Source organism: Trachypithecus francoisi, unplaced genomic scaffold (assembly GCF_009764315.1).
Source record: "Trachypithecus francoisi isolate TF-2019V2 unplaced genomic scaffold, Tfra_2.0 Lachesis_group16, whole genome shotgun sequence".
Classification (NCBI taxonomy): Eukaryota; Metazoa; Chordata; class Mammalia; order Primates; family Cercopithecidae; genus Trachypithecus; species Trachypithecus francoisi.
Window position 1 is genome coordinate 90566702 of NW_022681461.1, and position 21214 is coordinate 90587915.

Below are 21214 nucleotides of genomic sequence, written 5' to 3' on the forward strand. Positions count from 1 at the left end.
AGGCTGCGGAGGGAATGAGTCGAGCGCTCGGAGATGGCCAAAAATCAAATTGCGGAGTAGGGACACGGGCCGGCAGGCTGCAGAGAGGAGGCGGCGCTGGGGGACTGCGCAGACCACTTGGTGGGGGGGCCGCCCGGGAATCCACAGCCACATTTCCGATTGTGGCGAAATCTGCTCAGTGGATATGTGATGTCCAGTTGCCGCCGGGGGCCCCCCTTTCCTCGAGCTCTAGGCTCTTCCCCCTAGGTTGCGACCCAGCCTCGTGACCACCCCCTCCAAAAAACAAACAACACTCTTGCTGAGGACGATTCACTCTCCAAAACTGCCATTGTCCGGCGGGCCAAGAGTCCTCCTACGGAGCGTTCCCCCGCCCTGGAGAACCTTTCCCCTGCGACCACCCCGCTGCAGGGCCCCACAGGCTTCCAGTGGCCAGGTCCAGCAGCTGAACTAACTCGAGACTGGGGAGGGGCACAGGGAGGGGAGGCTTGAGCCTGGGCCGAAGAGAGAGGGCTGGCCATGCCACACCTCTGCCCGGTCTCTCTGGATCTGATTTCCTCTCTGGAATCAAGTCCTGGGGCTCTGGGACTCCACAACCTCTCAGGGCTCCGGGGCAATGCGCTTCCATTTATGGGCCGGGGTAAGGCGTCTGGAACTCTCGCCAATCTCCAGGAGCTACTGAGGTGTTCTGCTCTGCCCGGGTGCTCCAAAGCGGAAGCCCGAATTTCATCTCCAACATTTCACAGCTTAACCTCCATGCTCTGGGCCAGAATGGAACTTGATGTGGGGAGGGGTTCTGGGACCAGGAGACTGGATGGGACCTGGGGGCTTTAGGGATCTGGCGCTGCCCTAGGGTCAGGGGCCCAGCAATAGACAGGGCCCCAGCAAATTGGGGTGGGGGTTGGATGGCTGGGAACCCTGGGGTCGGGCGCCGCCCTAGGGGTGAATCTGAGTAAACCGGAGCGTCCCCTCTGTGCCTGGCAACACTGCCAGCCTTTGCAACCCCTTTCAAAAGCACCTGCGTGGCCGAGCAGTTAATTTCTTTAAAAACAAAAACCCGGCCTGCGCCCGTCTAAGCATCGGGATTTGCACATGGAGATGTCACAGGCCCCGCGCACAGCGCAGAGGGCCGCGACTCCCAAGCGAAGAACTTAATAGAGGGTGAGGCTGCGAGACCCGGGCTCCCGGGCTCGGCTTCGGTCTGCCCCTTCCCGTAGGTGCGCTGGCTAGCGCCCGGCGCAGTCTGAAGCCTTCCTTCCCTCCCCCCCAACCCCTATAAAAGTCTAGGGCGGCGCGGCAGCAGCACTGCTGCTCTCCCGGCTTCCCGTTCTACTCTGGCCCGGCCCGGTCCGCCACGTCTGGCGCGCTGAGCAGGCCAGGCAGCGCAGCGCCTACCCTTTCCTCGCTCCGGGCCGGCTGTACGGGGCGGCGCGCTGGGGGCGCGGCGTGTCTGGGGACATCTTGTGATGTTGGCGAGAACAGGACATGATCTCACATGGCGAGAAGCTCTTTAGTTCCTTAATCATTTCACGGTGCCTTCGGACGCTTTTTTTCCACCTAAAACGTTTAGTTTCAGCTCAGTGATCAGCTACCCCAGCTCCGCGGGGGAGCGGAAGGCTTGAATTATTCCGACCTGTGAGCGGCCCCTGACACCAAAAAGAAAAAAAAAGAAAAAAAAAGGCACAAAAAAGTGGAAACTTTTTTCCCTGTCCATTCCATCAAGTCCTGAAAAATCAAAATGGATTTAGAGAAAAATTATCCGACTCCTCGGACCAACAGGACAGGTAGGACCGCGATGCGGGCTCCAGACGTGCAAACTCCGGGACACAGCCAGGCCCTGGTCCCCACGCAGGGTGACCCTGGAGGAGGAGGGGGTGCCCGCATTTTCGTAGAGACTGTCTGTCTAACTGCGGCCTGTTTGTTATGTTTTTTCACCTGTCTGTTCACACACTTCTGCATCAGTCCAAGTATCTGTGAGTTTGTTTGTGTTTTTCTGTTTCTGAATGTTTATGCTGGTGTCCTTCCGGGGGTCTGCAAGTTAGGGCCTGTGTGTTTATATAAGGGGCTCAGTGTGTGCCTGACTGACAATAAGTTTGTGTGTCCCTGTATATGTATTTTTAAAAGATATATGAGTTTGTGTCCAAAAGTTTGTTTGCCTGTGTGTGTGTGTATCTTTATACCTGTGAGGTATTCGTGTGTGTTTATAAGTTAGTATTTGTGTGTATATTCTTCTAGGTATCCAAAATGTGTGGCTACTATGAGTGTTTTTTATGTAATTGGGAAATATCTGAGTGTACATCCACTATTTTAATGGTCTGCGTTCACCTGTTATATCCCAAGTGATTTTGGAAGTGAGAAACAGGTGGCTACACTGACCTTTCCGTTTTTGGATGTCAACAGCTGTCCAATGCATAAATGCCAATGTTCACATTGTGTCTCCAGGCAAACTCCTAGATGTGAGTCTGGGGCCTATGGAGACCCGTGGTGTTTAGCATGTGCATAGTAAGGCCCAGTTTCCATTCTATTGGGAGACAGAACCAGGAATGAAGGTGTGAATTCGGGGCATGTGCCTCTTGGTGTGCAGTGGGCACTGTTGAGGCTACCATTTCTACAAACAAGTCTCCTGTGGTAGGCACAACCTTGAAGGTGAGAGCGGACACCTGTGGGGTTAGTTGTGACATTTCTAGGGACCCCCAGCCTCCCTTCACTTTCACCTAGATAAGCCTCTGACACTGGCGTGTGTATTTGTGTACACACACACACATAAACACACTGTGTCCTCAGGTTTTATCCTGTGGGTGCCGCTCCAGTGGAGCACAGTGGGTGGGTGCATGTGCATAGTCTGGGCATTCAGCTCTGGTGCCTGTGTGCACAGAGGCCTCTCTGGCATAGGTCCCCATGTGCCTCCCACAGGCCTGAGAAGTAAGTAGCAGGATGTGTTTATGTCTGAGAGGAGATATCAGAGACAGTAGGCCTCCATCTGCCCTAGGCCTGAGTCAGGTTTGGGGGCCCTCTTTCACTCACTAGACCACTGTGAAACTCCCACACAAACACACTCCTGGCCCTGGCAAGAAGTCCTTCCCCCATCCCTGTGCCCTCTGAGAACCCCCACCTCTACTCTAGCCTCAAATACAAGCCTAAGAGTAAAAAGGATAAACTTAGACCCCAAGCCCAGGACAACTCCTGGGGCATAACTGTGTTTCCAAAATCTAGCTGAAGAGAAGTAAGGGCAGAGATCTGAGGCAGAAGAGTGTTTCCAGGATGAGGGCTCAGGAAAAGGTCCCTGGAAACCCCTCTGCTCCATCCTCAATTCTCAGAAGGCCCTTCTTCCTGGCAGTGGGTTTCTCAGCAGATGGGCTTTCAGAGAGATCTGAGCCTGGAAGCGTGCGTTGTGTATTTGTTGGGAATGAGCCGGGGATGTGTGAGTGTTGTGGAGAGGGTCTCTGCAGTCCTCGGGCTGGCTCTCCCGACAAGCTGTCTAGAAGAATGTAATTCATGACGGTCGATGGGCTCTTTGATTAGTTCAATCGCCTGAATAATCGTTTAATCAATAAAGCATTTCATTCCTCAGCACAGTTGGACTGGGTGGGGCTTGGGGTGGGGTGAGATAGGGGAGCCCTAGGCTGGCCAGGGCTTAAAATCTAGCGAGCCACACCCCCTCCTCACTGTTGGGTTGGGGAAGAGCTGCCTGCCTGGAAAAGGGCGACAGTTCAAGTGAGACTGCACTTCCACCTGTCCACTCCAGCCTGGGTCAGGGCTGGAGAAGAGAGGGAAGCTGAAAAGCTGTCCACGCTGGTGCTCAAAGGGGTGTCCAGGTCTGGCTCCTATGAGAGCTTCTTCCTTCTCCCAACTTCTAGGTATTTCATGGTCCAATAGACTTCCTTTTTCTTCCTTCAGAACCATATTCCATTTCTTACCCCAACCTCAGTTTCCCTATCTGCCCAATGGGGAGGGAGTGTGTCATTCTGGCTCTAAGCCCATGATAAGGTCAGGTCAACACTAAGCAGGGAGCCACTTAAGGACCTTCTCCTCTAATGTCTTCCTTGCTGTAGGGAAAGAAAACAGAGGTTCAGAGAGGGGCAGGAACTTATAGGAGATCATAAAGCATGAATAATGGAAGGAATAGGAATGGAAGGTGACCTCTCTGCCCTTAGACCTCCTGTTCCTGCTGGGAGAAGAGACAGATTCCCCCCTCTCTCCATGGACTCCCTTGGAGAAAAACTACTATCGGGCAAGTAGTAGTCTCTCCTTGCCATGGGAGCCCTTGAGTCCTTAGGCCCAGGCAGATCTGGATGGGTTGAATACTTTCCCACTGGCCATTGGCATCAAGTCTCACAGTTCTGGAATGAGCCTGGGATGGAGTGATAGATAGTAACAAACCCCTATCCATGAAGCTTCATCTCACAGAGCCTAAGAAGTCACATCTCAGGGTTTGTTCTCTGTATTAAATAAACTGGGAAGCAGAGACTTTAGAAGGGGCTGCCGGTCTCAAGTATTTGGGAGAAAGAGTTAGTCCCAGCGCCCCTGGCCTGCAGAACATGCTGGTAATGATAACACACCCCCACTAAGGCGGTTTTACATGGCTCTTGAAAAACCTGGTTAAATTCTCATTTTTTCTCCTTCCTCTTCAAGAACTCCTGAAAACAGAGCCAAGTCAAGTAGAGCAGACTCCTGATCCAGGGGCAGGAATCATGCAGGAATCTGCCGTGCCTTGACTTTCTGTATAATTTCAGGTCAATTTCGTTCCCTCTGATACTTAATTTTTTTATATTTTAAAAATGAAGTTTAGAGAGAACTCAATGGGTTGAGACAGCCATGCTGGCAGCATCCCTGATCTTTCCAGAACTGAGCAACCAGTCTGAGCCCTACTGGGCCTGACTTTGTCAGAAGCAAGAACAGGGAAATGGGCTGGACTTGGGTTGAGGGAGTCGATGTCAGGCTAATAGAGTACTGTTAGCAGCCCCCACATCCTGAAGCGGCGGTAATGCAGTGCGCTGGGAGGCGAGGAAGGGAAAGCCGGGAGGGGGTGTGTCCCCAGTGAAGCGAGGTCTCTGGCTTCTCAAACATTATTCTCAATGGGCTGTCTTTCAGTCCTAAAACTTTCAAAGGCAATTCGGTTTACATAAATGAGTTTCGTCCTGGATAGTTTCCTTTCGCGGTCTCCTGTCCCCAGCGCCTAGCACAGGGCCCGGCCCAAAGCTCTGCTACTGGGAGAAAGAAAGCGCATCACTGTAGATCACAGAGAGGCCCGACTACGTTGAGAGCCGCAGTGAGACCAGCTCCGCGCTAGTCGTGTTCTCCTGGACCAAGGCTGCGGCTCGTGGGCGTTCAGAGACAAGACTGAGACGCAGTAGCCCGGCTCCACCGTGGACTTGCTGTGCAGCTTCGAGCTAGTCACGTAACCTCTCTGGGCTGTCGTTTGGTGACCTGTAAGGCTGGGCTAGGTGATCACGGTATCAGGTCTGGTCGCGCCTTTTGAGGTTGGAACTTTCCAGAGGCGGCCCGCTTGGGCAGTGATGAATCATCCCCACCCAGGGGGAAACTCCTTTCCCCAAGAACGCCGCGAGGTGCGGGAGGGGGCTGCTCTGGGTGCACAGGTAAGGTGGGTCCTGTGTGTGCCACGCAGCAGAACACTGTCCTGAAGCTGAACACCTACTGTGTGAAACAGGGAATCGGCGCTACTCCTGCTCGGGCAATGCCCTGGGGCTTCTATACAAGTCTCACGGGTATCCGAAGGAAAACCTGCGTGTGCGGGCATATTCCAGCCGAGTTCTTCGATTTGGCAGCATCGCCCCTCCCTCACTATCCCGAGAGCGGCTCTGGAGAGGCCCTTTTGAGAAAAGTTTCCAGCCCGCAGCCTTTCTTCTACCCCGGACTTGCTGTGTGACTTTGGACAAGTCGTATTCTGCCTCTGGGCCTCGGGTTCCGCACCTGTGAAATGGAGAAAGCATAGCCTCGGGACCCTTTTAGCGCTAAGATTCTAAAGAACCTGGGTTTGTAGGCCTGAGCTCAACAAGAGAGGCTGGGGGTGGGGGTGTCACTGGCTGCATCCCTCAGGGCGTCTCGCACTCCCGCCTCTCCAGTAGGTGTGCAAGCCGCCATGTTGAGTCTGAGCCGAGGATCTGAATTCTGGTCATTTCCGACCCACTGGGCGCCATCGGGTGAAGCCAGTGCGGGAACTCTATTCCATCCCTGTCCCTCTGTGCTGTTGCGACCTTCCTGCTCCAAGGCCTGGGGTGAAAGGGGAAGATCCGGACAGGCAGGGTTCCAGACAAAGAAGAGATAACGCCGCCACTCCACCCCAGCGCGCACTGCAGCCTCCTGGGTCCCCAGAGGCCCGCCTGGGGCCGTTTTCCGCAGCTGTGCCCTGGTGGGGGGTGGGGACGGGTGTCAGCGCCGGAAACTTGTCTACTGGTCAGGGACAGCTGGGTGTGGAACAGGGACAGAAGGTGGGCCCAAGGGTCGACCCAGTGCAGGAGTTTGAGAAGTAGAGCGTGAGTAGAGAGAAGGCAGAGGAAGGCAAACCAAAGCAGAGAATAAAACAAGAGGATAACCTAGGAATACTCCCATGATCACCCCGTACTCTATCTTCCTTACAAGCCCAGTCCTGGAGCAGGCATCTCAAAGCCCTTGTTTTGGTGGATTTATGTTTAATATTAGCGGAACATCACTCCTGAAATACAAAGTGAGTCTTCAGACCACTCCTGTGGGTTGCTGGGGGCAAGGGAATCCTCAGCGTATTTCTTGTGCCAGGGCCCAGATGACTCACAGAACTAACTATAGCTTCCTGGGTGAAGAATGACTATCACATGCTTCCTTTTCAAGGTCCAGTTTCTTTGACTGTTGTCTCAGAGCCTTAAACCCCACCAAGAAACGGACTCTCTAGTCAAAGATCCTTTCTGTAGCAAGAGAGTTCTGCTACAAATCCATCCATTTTGTCTACATAGGGACAGGAACTTCCTCTGTAGAGGGAAGGTCGGGTTTTCCCGTCAACTGGAAGCTGCCCTACTGTAGGGCGCCTGGCCACTTTGCTTGACCCTTGCAGATAGAATGCGCCCGCACACCCGCCCGCTTCAGGGGCCCTTATTAGCCCTGGACGCGACTTGGCTCATTCGGTTCTCAAGAAACTTTGAGCTGGGTGGGGAATTACTCCAGTGGACAGAAGCGCAACACCAGCTCCCAAAGCGTCTGGCAGTTCTTGATCTGAGGCAGGAAAGAGGGCCAGCCACTCTGCTTGGGCAACCTGGCCCAAAGCCTTAGCCCCTCCATCCAGATGCGCACTGGTGCGCCCCGGTTACTAACTTTAAAAGAGTGTGAGATATTCTCGCCCTTCCCCCAACGTCTCTGCCTTTGGGTAACGCAGCATTGAGGGCCCTGCAGGTGGAGTGGGGGTGGAGGGTGGACGAAGAGGAGCCAGTGGTGGTTTAGTAGGTACCTGATAAAATTAGGAAATAAAATTAGGAAATATTTCCGTGGAAGGAGCCTTCATTAAAATCTAGTTAACCCCACTCTGCCCATTTTACAGATGAGGAAAGTGAGGTCAGAACTGGCAGATATGCACACACTCCGATGCACACACTCCGATTCCATCACGAGCCTGATGGTGCTGGATCTCTACTGCGCTCCTTGTCTTCCTCCAACATAGATTTTTTTTTTTTTTTTTCCTGGAGACTTCCCCCATTCTCACCCTTCACTCAGCTGCTCTTAAGCCCTGAGAGCGTCCCAGGATCCCAACGTCGCGGTGGGGAGGTCGAGCCCGCGTGGGACCCGCAGCATGGCTCTCCATGCAATGCGTGGGCCCCCTTCCCCCTCCCCACAGCCGCGATCCACTAGGCCTTAGTCCAGCGCGTTTGTCAATGAACGTGGCGCCGCCGCCTGGACCCCGCCCCCCATTCTCTCCCATTGCCCAGGTATCCGCTAATCAGGCGGAGCCCGTGGGCTGCTTAGCCAATGGGGCGGTGTTTCGGGCCAGGGCCGGCTGCCGCCACTCTGATTGGCTTGGTGGAGCGTGATTGGCAGATTAGCTCCCGCCCCGCCCCCGCCCGGAGGGAGCTGAGCCCCGGGCGGCGCTGTCCACACGCAGCGGGTCCTGAAAGCGGCTCCGGGGCGGCGCGGTGGCGCACTGTGAGCGCCGAGCAGGCGGAGGGCTAGCGCCGGCGGCGGCGGCGGCGGCAACGCAGGCAGTCAGAGCCGGCTGCGGCTCCGTCTCAGCCCCGGCAGCCCCGGCGGCCTTGGTGGCGGGGACCCTCTGCTCTCTCCTCTGTTCCTCACTCCACGCTTGGGGCAGGTACGGCGGCCGTCCCGGAAGAGGCAGCGGAAAGACAGTGGAACCAGACCCACGAGGGAGGGCAGCGGGGTGCGAAGAGTTGGTAGGCACGAGGTAGACACCCCGGCGCGGAAGAGTCCGTCGCTGGTGTCCCCGTTCCTGGTCCCAGCGATGGGCGAGCAGCGGGGGCCGCGGGAACTTTGAAGGCAGCGGGTTTCAGGGTTGGAGGGCTGCACGCTCCCGGGGACTCCGGAGTCGCGGCCCCAGCGTCAGGGGCGGAAGCATCTCCAAACCCGCAAGAACCCCGCGCTGCTGTAGAGGAAGTTCTTTGCAACTTCGTCCGAGACGTCGGAGAGCCAGTTGGAGAGAGGCTGAGGGGAAAGTCAGCCCCAGAGACTCGGAGAAGCAGAGAAAGAAAGGATCTGGCGGAGACCGAGGGGTCGAGGAAGGACCCCAGAGGCATCGAGGCCGCGGAACCAGCCTGGCAGCCCCCGGGTCTCGCTGCCCGCTGAGTGAAGTCAAGGGCCGAGTGTTCCGGCGGCCTCCTCAGAGCTACTCCTACCCGGAGCCGGGGACTGCTGGCTGTCCCAGAGGCGGGCCCCTACGCTATGCCCCCGAAGCCGCGGGCGCCTTGGCCGCAGCTACCCCGGGCTGGGCCCGGAGCCGCCGCTTGAGCCAGCCAGGGAGGGAAGCCAGCCGGAGTTGGGCACCCGCTCCTAGCTGGGCTGCGCTAGCACCGTTTCCCGCCTCTCCGCGCAGCTCCCGGCGGTCTCCAGCAGGGAGGCTCTAAGAGAGACCCCGAAGCTCCAGCAGTGTTTTCTGAGCCCAGCTCGCACAGTGCCTGGCCTGGTGGCGCGGCTACCTATCCGCCCTGGGCAGCCCCTTGGCGCCGGGAGGCGGCGGCGTGGGCCGGCCTGCAGTCTGGAGCGCCCCGATGGAAATACACTGTAAGCACGACCCGTTTGCATCCATGCATAGTAAGTAGGCGGCGAGCTCGCTTCTCTCACTCTCCCGCCGGGACCGGGTTGGGGGTGCCGGACCGTGGGTCAGGTACTAAGGCCAGGAGGATCTTGGACCTCTGCAGCCGCGCAGCCAACTTTGCAAAGTGCAGGGATCCCAGGCAGGGGACCTGAAACAACGCGCTTGGCCGCCGGGGCTGGAGCACCTGGTCCGGGAATCCCGCCTCCGGCAACGCGTAGCATGAGCAGCCAGCTGCAGCCTTTCAAGGCTCCGGCGGCGACATTTCAGCTCTTTCGGAGAACCCTGGCTTGGACCCGTAGAGGGCTCCGGGCCAGGCCAGTTGGAGGGCAGTAAGTTGTAGGGAGAGGTCAGTCCGAGTCTCAGACAGCGCCCCACACCCCTACTCCGATGGCGCCTTTTTCAGCCACGGGGCTGATCCAGACTGGAGCTTGGAGGGAAAGTGGGGCCCTGACCCGTGTCTGTATGTGTGGAGGAAGAGGTTGAGAGCTAAGCGAGGACACTGGGGCTAGGGCTCCAAAGGTGTCCTGGAGTTGAGAAGGGGGCTTTGAAAAATCAACGAAGTAGCGGTTTCTGAGTTCAGCTTCTGCTTAGGAGCTGGCCAGTTCATACAGAGACCCTTAAAGACCCCATTAGGTCCTTCTCTGCAGGACGTCTTTTCTCATGGCTTCTCCCCTTTAAAAAGGAGGATAAGAAAGCAAAAAGAAAGAAAGAGGAAGCCAATTATTCACCACGCAGACACCCCCACCTCTGAAAGATGCAGCGTGTGTAGGAGACGGGAAGGGTCATTTCGGGCGAGGGCAAGGCCGGCCTGGCTTCCTGGCTTGCAGGGATCCTGCCAATTCACCCATTAGCACAGCCTCCTGTGAGATGAGCGCTCCTCTCACGGTGAGTTAACGCCGGATTAGATTCGGAGATTTCAAGGAAATTCCAGGTGGAACGAATCGCGTTTCCTTTCTGTTTGCTGCAGAGCCAGGCTGGAGGAAGGTGCCAGGCTTTGGCAGCCTCCGCTCGGGTGCCGCTCGGGGTCTCTGCGGGCTGCAGGTCAGGGAGTTGCTCCCGGGCTAGAAGCCCTCCCTGTGCCTGGTCCCCCCACCCCGCGCCAATCCCCCCACCTCCCGCGCCAAAGCCTGGGATCCAGCTTTCCTAGTCGCAGGTCCCCTGTTTAACAAAGGCAGCGGAGACCCGGCTGGAGAGAAGGCGAGCTTCCCGTGGCGAGCATGTTCGTGTCTGCCACGGAGTGCTGAGTGGTCTGGCAAGCAGGGGAAAGCTTGTCTACGCAGCCAGGGCTGGCTGCGGGCAGCTCAGTTTCTCTTTGTGTCAATTTTCTGAGTCTGAAGTGCTCCCCCAAAGCGGTGGGGAGCTCTGTGCAGAGGAACTGCCCATTCTGGTTCCAGTCCAAACGATTCCTCAAGGTTTGGGGCCTGTGCCCAACTGGTTTCCAGTCTGTGGTGACCCCAGTGCCCTCCACAGCCTTTTCCGGCTCGAACTCCAGCCTGGCTCTGGGGAGGCTCTGATCTCGCAATGGAAGCCGAAAACAAACCAGTTGGGGAAATGCTCTGAGAGGTGGGCAAGCCCTTGGCTCAGCCAAGGAGCAACTATGGGGACAGATGGGGAGCACCAGCCCCTGCGCTTCTCTGCTCACCGGTGGAAATCCATAGGCCCTCACTGTGTCCTTCTGCCCAGAGCTCCGTGGCCCTGAGGTTGTGCCCTAGCTCTTGGGGAAATAGCATCAGACCTGGTGGTCTCTCGGCTAAGCATCAGCGTGGAGAAGGCAGCTCCTTTCAGGTGCGGGTTAGCCAACCACTAATGTCTGTGCCTCCTTGTCCTGGCCATCAATCTGCCCCCTCTGTGGGAAGTGCTCCCTCCCATTTTCAGTCTCCCTGGCAGCACAGTGGGGGCTGGGCCCCAGCCAGCCTAGCTTCCAGAGCTGGTGCAAGACCTTGGCTTCTCTGGAAGCACTCTCGGTTCTGAGGCCCAAAGCTGTTTTCTTGCACAATGTAGGCCTGCTCTGCGGCCCCAACTTGCTAGCAATGGGGAGTGGGGGGCGCAGTAGATCCTGGAAGGTGGCTGAGGTAGTAGAGGATCAGATCAGGTCCCACCTCCTCACCTTCCTCCTGGCCCTGTCAGTTTCTTCTTCCTGTTACCTCTCCCTCCCTCCGTCCCCCACCACTGCTTCCCCCCACCACTGCTTCAGAGCCAGATAGCTTCTTTGGAGAGGGGCAGGGGCTTCCAGGAAATGGCCTTCTGAGTTTGGAGGAGTCCCTACCCACTATTCCAGGCTCATCATTTTCATCAGCACAGTAACCTCCTGCTCTCTTCCTGAGCTGTTTCCCTAGGTATCTTTACCAGTTATAAAACACTTATAGCCAGTGTCCTACCTGAGGGTGGCCTAAACCTTCAGCTTCACCCATTTTACAGAATATGATATTGAGGTCAGAGAGACAAAAGGACTGACTCAGGAAGTTCACATTGGCAAAGCTGGAGCTGGTTCTTGGGTCTCCCTGACCATCTGACAAAGGCATAAAAATGAGGCTTCAGAGGGTTCACAGAAGAGGAGAGGGAGGGACTCAGATTCCAGAGAGAGGGCAATGGGTATACACACATGCAAAGCTCTCTCTCTGTCTAGTCTAACCGTATCTGTGTCTACTGCCTGACTTTCCACATGTGTCAGTACCTATCTGTACATTGGAGAGTCCATTAGGGAGACTTCTTCCCTGCCCTTTCCCTGTGCCCCTGTTTGCCTGTCTGTGTACCCCTTCATTCTTTCTGGTGCATCTAGGAAAAATTTTAATGATCCTATGGGGGCCCTGGAGCTCACTCTGTGGCTGAGTCAGCAAAGACCCTTTCCCCAAAATCGTATGCTCAGCCATGGTCTTTGGTGATATTGGGAGGGCCTGTGGTGGGTAGCATGTCCTTATCAGGGCCTGAGGAGCATCTATGGAGGCCAGCCCTTTCCAGACCAGAGTCACAAAGGCCTCAGGAGCCTCTGCAATTCAGTCTTTCTCTCCTCACTCCCCTCCAAACACTGCCCAGTCTGCCCTGTCCTGTGGCCTGTCTTTTTCTTTTATCTGTGGGTCTGTTTCCTGGTCTTCACCTGATTTGTTTGCCTCTGTCTCTGTGTCAGTCCCCGCTTCACGGGATGAGTCCTTACTTAATTAGAGTCCATAGGAAGTACAGACTGGGACTTGGGATGTCCAAGACCAGAAAACAAAGAAGTCTTCAGACTTCTCTGTCTAGAGAAGTCCCCTCTCCTCCAGAAGCCCCTTCCTGGGCTTCCTCCAGTTTCTCTTCTTGTTGCCTCTCGCTGTGTGCCACCTTCATCTTTCTTTTCTTGGCCTATTGTGGCTTCTCTATTCCTTTTCCCTCTCCTCTGCCTGCCTAACCTGCTGCTTCCTTTCCAGGCTCTGTCTCTCCTGCTTGTCTATCTCATTCGGTTCCCACTCTTTGCACTTCTCTCAACACACCTCTTTTTTCCTCTTTTTGTTCCCCATCCTGCCTTGCCTCATTGAGACTTTGGACTTCACTTCTGACCAGTTCCAGAGTAAGTGGCCTTCCTCACGCCATAGTTGTAAACCTTCTCACCACCACCCTCTAAGAGCTCCATTGGGTGGGATTGTGATGGTGGAGAAGGCCAAAGGGGCTTGGAGAACTTTCAAGGAAGTTGAGGAAGGTAAGAGGCTCCCAGGTCATACCAAGTCCGGTGTCAGCTGTGGACCTATAGATGAAATTGTGAAAGAGCATTACTAGCTCAGCCTGTGTGGTCAAGGGTAGAGGGTTTGGGACCTGCTTTCACCTTGAGAGACCAGGCTCTAGGAGACCATTAGGGTTTTTCCCATGATACAAAACAGCCTGCAGTGCTTACAAATGTCCTGCAGGACAGCTTTTGGAATTTAAGTCCTCTGAAGGTTGCCACTGTGTTTTGGGCAGAAAGTCTCAATTGTCAGTGACATAGAGAACAGACTATTGCAGATGGACCATAATAACTGGACTCCCAGGCCATATCAAAAGTGTGCTGGGTGTTTAAGCTTCCTTTGCCTGCCCTTTGTTTTCCCAAATGAGCTTATACCAATTTTGAATTCATTTTCTTTTACTTAAATCCAGCCTGCTCTTGAAAGATCTGTACAACCTTTGTAAACAGGTGTTCCCAGCCCCAGAACAAAGCCTTCTGAAGGCTCTTGACCAGGGTGGCTACAGTCTTTCTGTTTTAGAAAAACTATGCAATTATGTTTCTAACTGCAAAATCCTATTTGGAATGGTTTTCCTTTTTCTTATATCTGGAGTGTTTTAGAACAATCAAAACTGAATAAAGATCATTTTGAAAATCAGAAATCCAGCTTAGAACTGGAACTAAGTACTTCAGTTATCTATAAAATTGTGTTTTTCCTTGAAATAAGCCTGAGCCTGGACATTTTTGGGAAATATTCATGGGAAACTTGAGTGGATTGCTTGGACAGTTTTTAGGAAATACGTTATATTACGGGGGTTTTTGCTCCCTTTATTTCAGATGTGGTTCATGAACCTGGGTAGTAGTTGAGTACTGGGAAGAAATAACTGAGATGAGGTGGATATTTCATGTTTTAGAGTTGGAGTGTATATATGTGTGTGAGACCTTTGAGGTCTTTCCCTTGAACTGTCCAGTTCTAGCCCAGTCTCGGTTCAGGGAGTTTCTCCTTCCTTTGCCTCTGAGCTGCCAGGAGCATCAATAAATGCTTTGACTTGGCTTTGGGCTCCAGTCTTCAGCAACGTCAGTGAGTGACTAATTAACAGCTGTAAAGTCAATGATGTTGCTGCATTGGATCACTCTGTGTTTACTGGTTTGGTTCTTCATTTACTTGGGTCCTTGGGTCCTTCCAGTTGGACCTTGATGTAAGAGAAGGGTGGAGGAGGCACTTTCTTAGACTCCTTTTACTTAAAATCTATGCCAGGGCCCTTGTAAAATCTGGGACTCAGAGGCCTTTGTAGGTTTCTTTATTTTCCCTGCACCATAATAAAGCTGTTTGTCAACTGCAAAACATTGTAAAAATTCTAGGGAAACTCCTTTATAACAAATCCCCATGCCGTGGAGTGGAATGTGCTATGTGTAGAAGATGCTATGACCCATTTCTTTTGTGTGCTTTGAGAAAGCACAGTGGTCAAGTCTGCATGTCAGCCTCACCTTCTTAAGGGGAGGGTTTTAAACAAGGCAATGGTTGATTTTTTCCTCAGTACTCTGCAGATGCTGTTAAATTTTTAAAAATTCCTTAGCCCTTTAATTAGATTGCTGATTTAAAAATTTTCCCTGAGATATATGTTTATTGGAGTTGTTCTTTTCACTTTTAAAGACATTTGTTAAAAGGAAACGAGTTTTATTTTTTTCCTCTTTAAATGTGATGTATTTTAAAGCATATTTTCTCCCCAGGATCTTCCTTAGACCTCAGCATCACATAGTAAGTTGTGCCCATTTCGTTTACATTGAAGTCTTCACACATTTCATTGTTTAGAAAAATTATGGGGAAAATGCTAATAATAGTATGGGGATGTTTGCTGTTAATAGCTCAACAGACTGGCTGCAGATGGACAAAGGCTAAGATTAATTTTAAAATGCAATCTGGGGACTTCGTGTCGTTTGCACGATTGGACTCCAGGCGCAAGACATCCAGCCTGCCGGCCATTTGTGATCAGAGGGGCTCTGGGTCCTCACAGCGGTGCTTCTCCTATGTGACTGGTTCTAACCACCCTTTCCCTTTCCTTTTGTTTCTGATCTGTTTCAGGACATGGAGGAGTGAATCAGCTTGGGGGGGTTTTTGTGAATGGACGGCCACTCCCGGATGTAGTCCGCCAGAGGATAGTGGAACTTGCTCATCAAGGTGTCAGGCCCTGCGACATCTCCAGGCAGCTTCGGGTCAGCCATGGTTGTGTCAGCAAAATTCTTGGCAGGTAAAGGCAGGAGCTCAAGGCTTCCCTTGATCTTTCGAATAAAGACCTGACACAGGACCCAGCAGCTGTCCAATATGACAGTATCATAGTGAGAATCATGGCGGTATTTTGTTTCACACGCAGAGCGCTTTAGAGTTTGCAAAGCCCCAATTCCAAGTAGCCCTGGGAAACCCCTGTCTCTAGTGACATGTGGAATAGGGTGACTTAGTCAGGAGGGATGACATGTTTTCTGAAAGCCTGGTGAATTGTTCTAAAGAACTCAAGAGAAAGACGTTCTTGGGAATTTCCCTTATACATCCTAGGCGAGGCCGGGTCCCTGAGTAGGACTGGTTGGAAAATCCTTAATATCACATAACCAGAGTTCAATGTTTCATTTTAATGTTTTTGAAAGCATATTCCACTTTTAAAAGTCAGCCATTATTTTCAGTTTTGGGTTATTATCAGCCTTGTTATGTTGGGCTGCAGTATTTTCCTTCTCTATGTTTTTATTTCCATTGTAGTGACAAGCATCCAAAATATATGTTAAATTAGAGAGAAGGAAAAAAAAAACCCAAACACCAACTTTCAAATGTGACATTTGAAAGTTGCCACTTGACGCGGTGATTTGCTGCAAACAAAATAGTAACAATGAGGCTTCTCCCATAGGGCCATGCAGCCTTTTAGCACTCCCGTTTATTTTCTCAGTGGCCTCTGCATGATCCAATGAAGCACATTTTAAGATGAGAAAACAAACCTAGAGAGGCAAATTGACTGACACAGGTTTGTCTAGTCAGGCAGTACCTGGGTTGTGATGACACCTAAAGGACCCCTAGACCATGTGGGTCTCACCATACCCCCGAAACAAAGCCACAGGTTTGTTTCTGGGCATGTGATCGTGTTTTAGATCTGCCCTGGCAGGCAGGAGCTTTCTTGGGTTTAGCTGTTCAGTGCTTTCTCACTATTTCTTTCCCCGTGTCAGAAAACAACCTTTGTCCTGTAACTTGCATTATGGTTTGAGCGCAGACGCCTGAATAGGAAATAAATATTTTGAAGTATGTCAGTGACATTGTGACTTTCTGCTGGCTCCTTCCCTTTCATCTGCTGGAATTCAAGAAATTCTCTCAGATGGAAGGAGCAACAGCTTCTAATAACCTTGGGGAGGCTGCTTGCTTGAGGCCAAGGGAAGAAGTTTTAGGACCAGGGGTCTGGCAGCTCCTTTGGGGACCTTGATCCCAGGGTTCATTCCTCATCCTTCAGCCCAGTGCAGGTTAACTGAGCTGTGGGGGCTGTGGGCTTCACTCCTGTTTAGCACTCAGAAAGCAAATGAATCCCAGAGTTAGGGGGCGATTGCAGGACATTAGCACGGTTTTCTTGTTAGATGGTTGTTTTAGGCAGGCGGATGGGAGCAAGAGAAGAAAAGTGGAAGACAGAGAGATAGAGAAAAGAAAAAGAGAAAAAGAAGACAAAGAGAAAAGAGAGTGATTTTTAAAAGGCAGAGAAATAGAAAGAGATAGATAAATGACAAGACAGGAGAAAGAGAGAGAGAGCACAATATTTTAGACTATCTCAGCATCAGACTTCTAGAGCCAAAAGGCTCCTAGATATCTTTTTGTGGAGCCTCTTCATTGTACCGAGAGAGAGAGGGAGAGAGAAAGAAGGCCTTTCCTTTGTTTTTGCTGAGGCATCTTTGCTGAGCCGACATTTTGCTCGCTGTTTGAAATCTCAGGGCAAGATACTGAGCCTTTTTCAGAGGGGACATCCAAACACGGGGTGCTCATGTTCTGGTGCTGTGGAGCCTCTAAATCTCCCATGGAGACTAAGGGGGACAGGGACCCTTCCAAACCCAGCCAGCAGCCTCCCACAGCTGGAATAGATTTGTCACTAGGTAGAGTGGCACTCGGAAGTTACGCGCCGCTCCGGTGCCTGGCCGTTTAAGTTGTCAACAATAAATTGGAATTTCATAGCTCATTATTTTCATAACTAAGAACCACAGTGGACAAAATGTCACTCTAATTAGAACTGCCTTTTAAGAAACAAGTTCAGCTCTAAAACAGTGTAACTGGGAATTTCTGAACTGGGGCTGTTCAATCCACAGATTTTTTTTTTTTTTTTGGTCACCGATGAATTTGATGGGCACACGAGAGGTGACAGATTGTAGGAAGAGTGCGATGTGTGGTGGCTATGGTTTTCAGAGTGTGTGGCAAGGCAGGCAAAGTCCCCGGGGCACACAGGGACCCCTGTCATCTCAGGAAGGTGGGCGGTTTGCCAGGAGTGTGGGCATTCAGTCTACAGAGCTCAAGCCTTCGGAGGGGCTTGAGAGGCGCAGCGCAGTGGCATCTGAGGCCAAGTTAAATCCACCCAGGGCCTGGCTGCTGTCTTTTTTCACTGGAGCCTGGTTGAGAGGTTCAGGTCATTGGAATTGGGTGGTATGTTACACAGTAATAAGAAACACTAGGGATTTTAATCCACCGCACGTGCTCTTTATTTTATGTTTTGCAAAGCTTGTTCTCAACCGTCTGTATTTCTATCTTCAAAACAGCCTCACAAAGCAAACAGGGCAAACATTCTTCTCCTATTATATAAATGGGAAAATTGAGGCCTAGAGAGGCTAAGTGAGTTGGCTAAGATCACACAGAGAGTTAGCGTCAGAGCCACCTACACCTCTTGACTGCTAAACTAATGCTGTTTGCACCGAAGGACATTGTGTGTTGGTGACTGCCGTTCGTCTTTTGTCTGTAAGCCAAGGGGCTGCACGGCTGTTTTGCTGAGATGAAAGGATAGTTATTAAATCTGAATCCTCATTTGACACAGTTTCGAGGTGGGGTTTCGGGGGTGTCAGGGTTGCCTTCCAAGTGCCTGGCCCATGTGTCAGTCAAAAGGACGACGGAGATCTCTCATGTCAAGGCCGCAGCCTTCCACAGTTGGCACTGCTCAGGTGGGATGGGCAGGTAGCCCTGTGTGCTGCCGCCCACCAGCCATGTAAGTTGGGGCTGGGCTGGGGGGCCTTCAGCCTGCCACCCTCTCAGATTTGCTATGTGAATGTTGCAGTCCCATTCAACTAACATATTTTGAGTATCCAGGACAGGGTTGTCTAAATGTCCGTAACCCCTTCCCTGAGATTCTGCCTGTCCTAACAGATACTCGGTGACTATTGAGTGAGTGAATGAATGAAAAATGCATGTGAAAATGCCTGGCCTGGTAAATAGTAAAGTTCTCGGCAATTGCAAGGGATCATTATTATTATTATTATTTAAAATTTTATAAGCAAAGCAGCAGCTTGCTCTAGCAGGAAGAGCACTGAATTTAGAGTCAGGTTTGAAAGCTGGGGCTGTCCCTAACTATAGAAGGGAGTTAGGCAAGTCACTTAGTCTTCTGATCATTTATTTTTCCTTCTATAAATCCCTGTGGCCTTGCAGGGTTAGTGTGAGGATCAAGATAATTTGAGGAAGAGCTCTGTAAACTACAGGGTGCTGTGGCTGAATTATAATTAGTTGTGTTATAGTAAAAATTGACTTTACATTATAAAATTGATAGGAGAATTGAAAGCTGCAGAGATTGCTGTATGCCTTGATTTAGGGTGCTTTTCTAGACTTCTGGCTTTTTTTGGATATTGTTAAAAAGTTGTTTGTGAGTAATAACTTTTTGGCAATTACAGAGAAATTGCTGAAAGCAATTGTTTAGAAAGAGGGAAGATAGGTTGAGTTTTTGCCTTATGGTCAAAATTTGTGAATGACTCACTCTTTTCAATGAAAAATAGACATTTCACTATCACATCACTGCTTCCAAATTATTTCATCTCTTTTAGGATATTCGCTAACTTGGCCTTACCTAAACTTACCCAGGCTGAGAATTTCAGCATCTCTATAAATGTGACCAGGCATCCTGGGTAACATTTTCTACCCATCTCAGAATCACCTCATTCCCTTGCCTATCATCAACTCTTGTGAGGTTTAAAAATTACTAGTCATTTAAAAAATGTTTTTTTAAAAAAGATTCAACTGCAAGTTAATTTTCTTGGAAAAGGAAATCAAGAATTCTTCTGTAAATATTGAGAGAGACATCCAGGGATGGCTCAGATTCAGAAAAGGAATCATGTCATTTTTTTTTTTTTTCCGCCTGAAATGATCTTTCATGGCACTCTTCTTCTTGGTCTCGGTTTTACTGTAAAATCCTGACATCCTATTTTCCTTAATGAGCAAGTGCTGATAGCATGGAAATGTCCTTAGAAACAGCCATTTACCTCAGGGGAGGTCCCTGGAAGAGTTGCTGTGACTTGTGGTTGGTTTTTCCGATTGCTTGGGTTTTGATTTACCACACGTATTTTCAGATAATTCTGCAATTCAACATTCCTTTTAATTTTACACCAAGATTATTATTTTTCTCTTACAGAAAAATAAGTTGCATTTCAGGGAACAGTTTCATACAATGCTGGAGATTGTGCTAGGGCTTGGAAGAGCTGGCAAATCAAAGGTGTAAGGTACCTTATTGGGGAAATTTTAGTTCAAGAGGCTGGGCCACAGCCCTGGCTTGCCCATTTGGTCTTGTGTGATCCTAGGAAAACTGTTTAACCTTGATGAATCTCTGCTTTATACCTGTAGGTCAGGACCTTTTCATTTATTTGTTCATTCACTCATTCATTAATTCAAAGCAATTTATGTACTTTAGAACTGTGGGAGATAAAACGGGAAAACTGACTCAAAAGTTTTCTGTAAACTATAAAATGGTAGATCAATGTGAAAGAATTTTGTTAATGCTTAGCCAGTGCTGTCCAAAAGAAATACAATGAGAGACTGGCCGGGTGCGGAGGCTCACACCTGTAATCTCAGCACTTTGGGAGGCCGAGGCAGGCGGATCACCTGAGGTCAGGAGTTCGAGACCAGCCTGACTAACATGGCAAAACCCCATCTCTACTAAAAATACAAAATTAGCTGGGCGTGGTGGCGCATGCCTGTAATCCCAGCTACTTGGGAGGCTGAGGCAGGAGAATCGCTTGAACCCAGGAGGCGGAGGTTGCCAGTGAGCTGAGATCATGCCATTGCACTCCAGCCTGGGCAACAAGAGCGAAACTCCATGTCAAAAAAAAAAAAAAAAAGAAATACTATGAGAGCTGTATACGCAATTTAAAATTTTCTAGTAGCACATTAAGAAAAGTAAAAAAAAACAAAAAAGGTATTATATTTTAATTATATATTTTATTTAACTCAGCATATAAAAATGGTTATTTCAACATATAACTTAATATCAAACATTCAACATACTATGAAAATTATTGACATAGTTTACTTTTTTTGGTACTAAGTTTTAAAAATTCGGTATGTGTTTTATATTTACAGCACATCTTGATTCAGACTAGCCATATTTCAAATGTTCAAAAGCCTCATCTGGCTGGTGGCTCCTGTATTGGAACGTGCAGATCCGGACATTTCCTGGACCAAGTAGCCCATTATTTTGTTGCCAACATCCACTTTACTGGTTCCTCATGGCTAAGCGTCTCTCTCTTTGGGTCCTAGGTATTATGAGACAGGAAGCATCAAGCCTGGGGTAATTGGAGGATCCAAACCAAAGGTCGCCACACCCAAAGTGGTGGAAAAAATCGCTGAGTATAAACGCCAAAATCCCACCATGTTTGCCTGGGAGATCAGGGACCGGCTGCTGGCAGAGCGGGTGTGTGACAATGACACCGTGCCTAGCGTCAGTTCCATCAACAGGTGAGGGGCTCATGCCTGTGGGGGCTGGGGATTTGGGGGAATGGCAGGGCGTTCTGGAGGCTCTGCATATGCCTTTCCTGAAGATCTGGTCTCTCTTTTCACCAAGGCCCCTTAGGGATTACTGAACAGGAGAGATGCTAATGGGGCCCACTGGGTCTCTGTTACCCTTCTCTTCTTCTTTCCAAAGTGAGTAGGAGTCCTAGGCCCAGGGAGAGGGGAGCATGCCAACACTCTGGCTGCTCGAGGTTCTTCTGAGCCCAGAGTTATTTCTATCCTTCCCTTTACCACCCATCTATATGTGTGGAACACTTCACAGTGAATTGTCCTGACTAGGCCTTCACAAATGTCGCTGTCCCTGTAAACCTAG

General features: G+C 50.9%; 1 protein-coding gene across 5 annotated transcripts in view; it reads left to right on the forward strand.

Moving 5' to 3' along the window:
* Positions 1-296: 296 nt before the first annotated feature.
* Positions 297-21214, forward strand: part of PAX5 (paired box 5) — a 200740-nt gene continuing 179822 nt past the window's right edge. Inside the window, exons 1-3 of one of the 5 annotated variants that reach the window (XM_033238078.1) lie at positions 297-1781; positions 14995-15160; positions 20650-20847. In XM_033238078.1, the coding sequence (XP_033093969.1) occupies positions 1736-1781; positions 14995-15160; positions 20650-20847 (410 nt within the window). In that variant the 5' untranslated portion in view covers positions 297-1735. Of the gene's footprint in view, positions 1782-8068; positions 9241-14994; positions 15161-20649; positions 20848-21214 lie in introns of those variants that run through there. The other 4 variants (XM_033238079.1, XM_033238081.1, XM_033238083.1 and 1 more) reach the window with 4 other exon arrangements.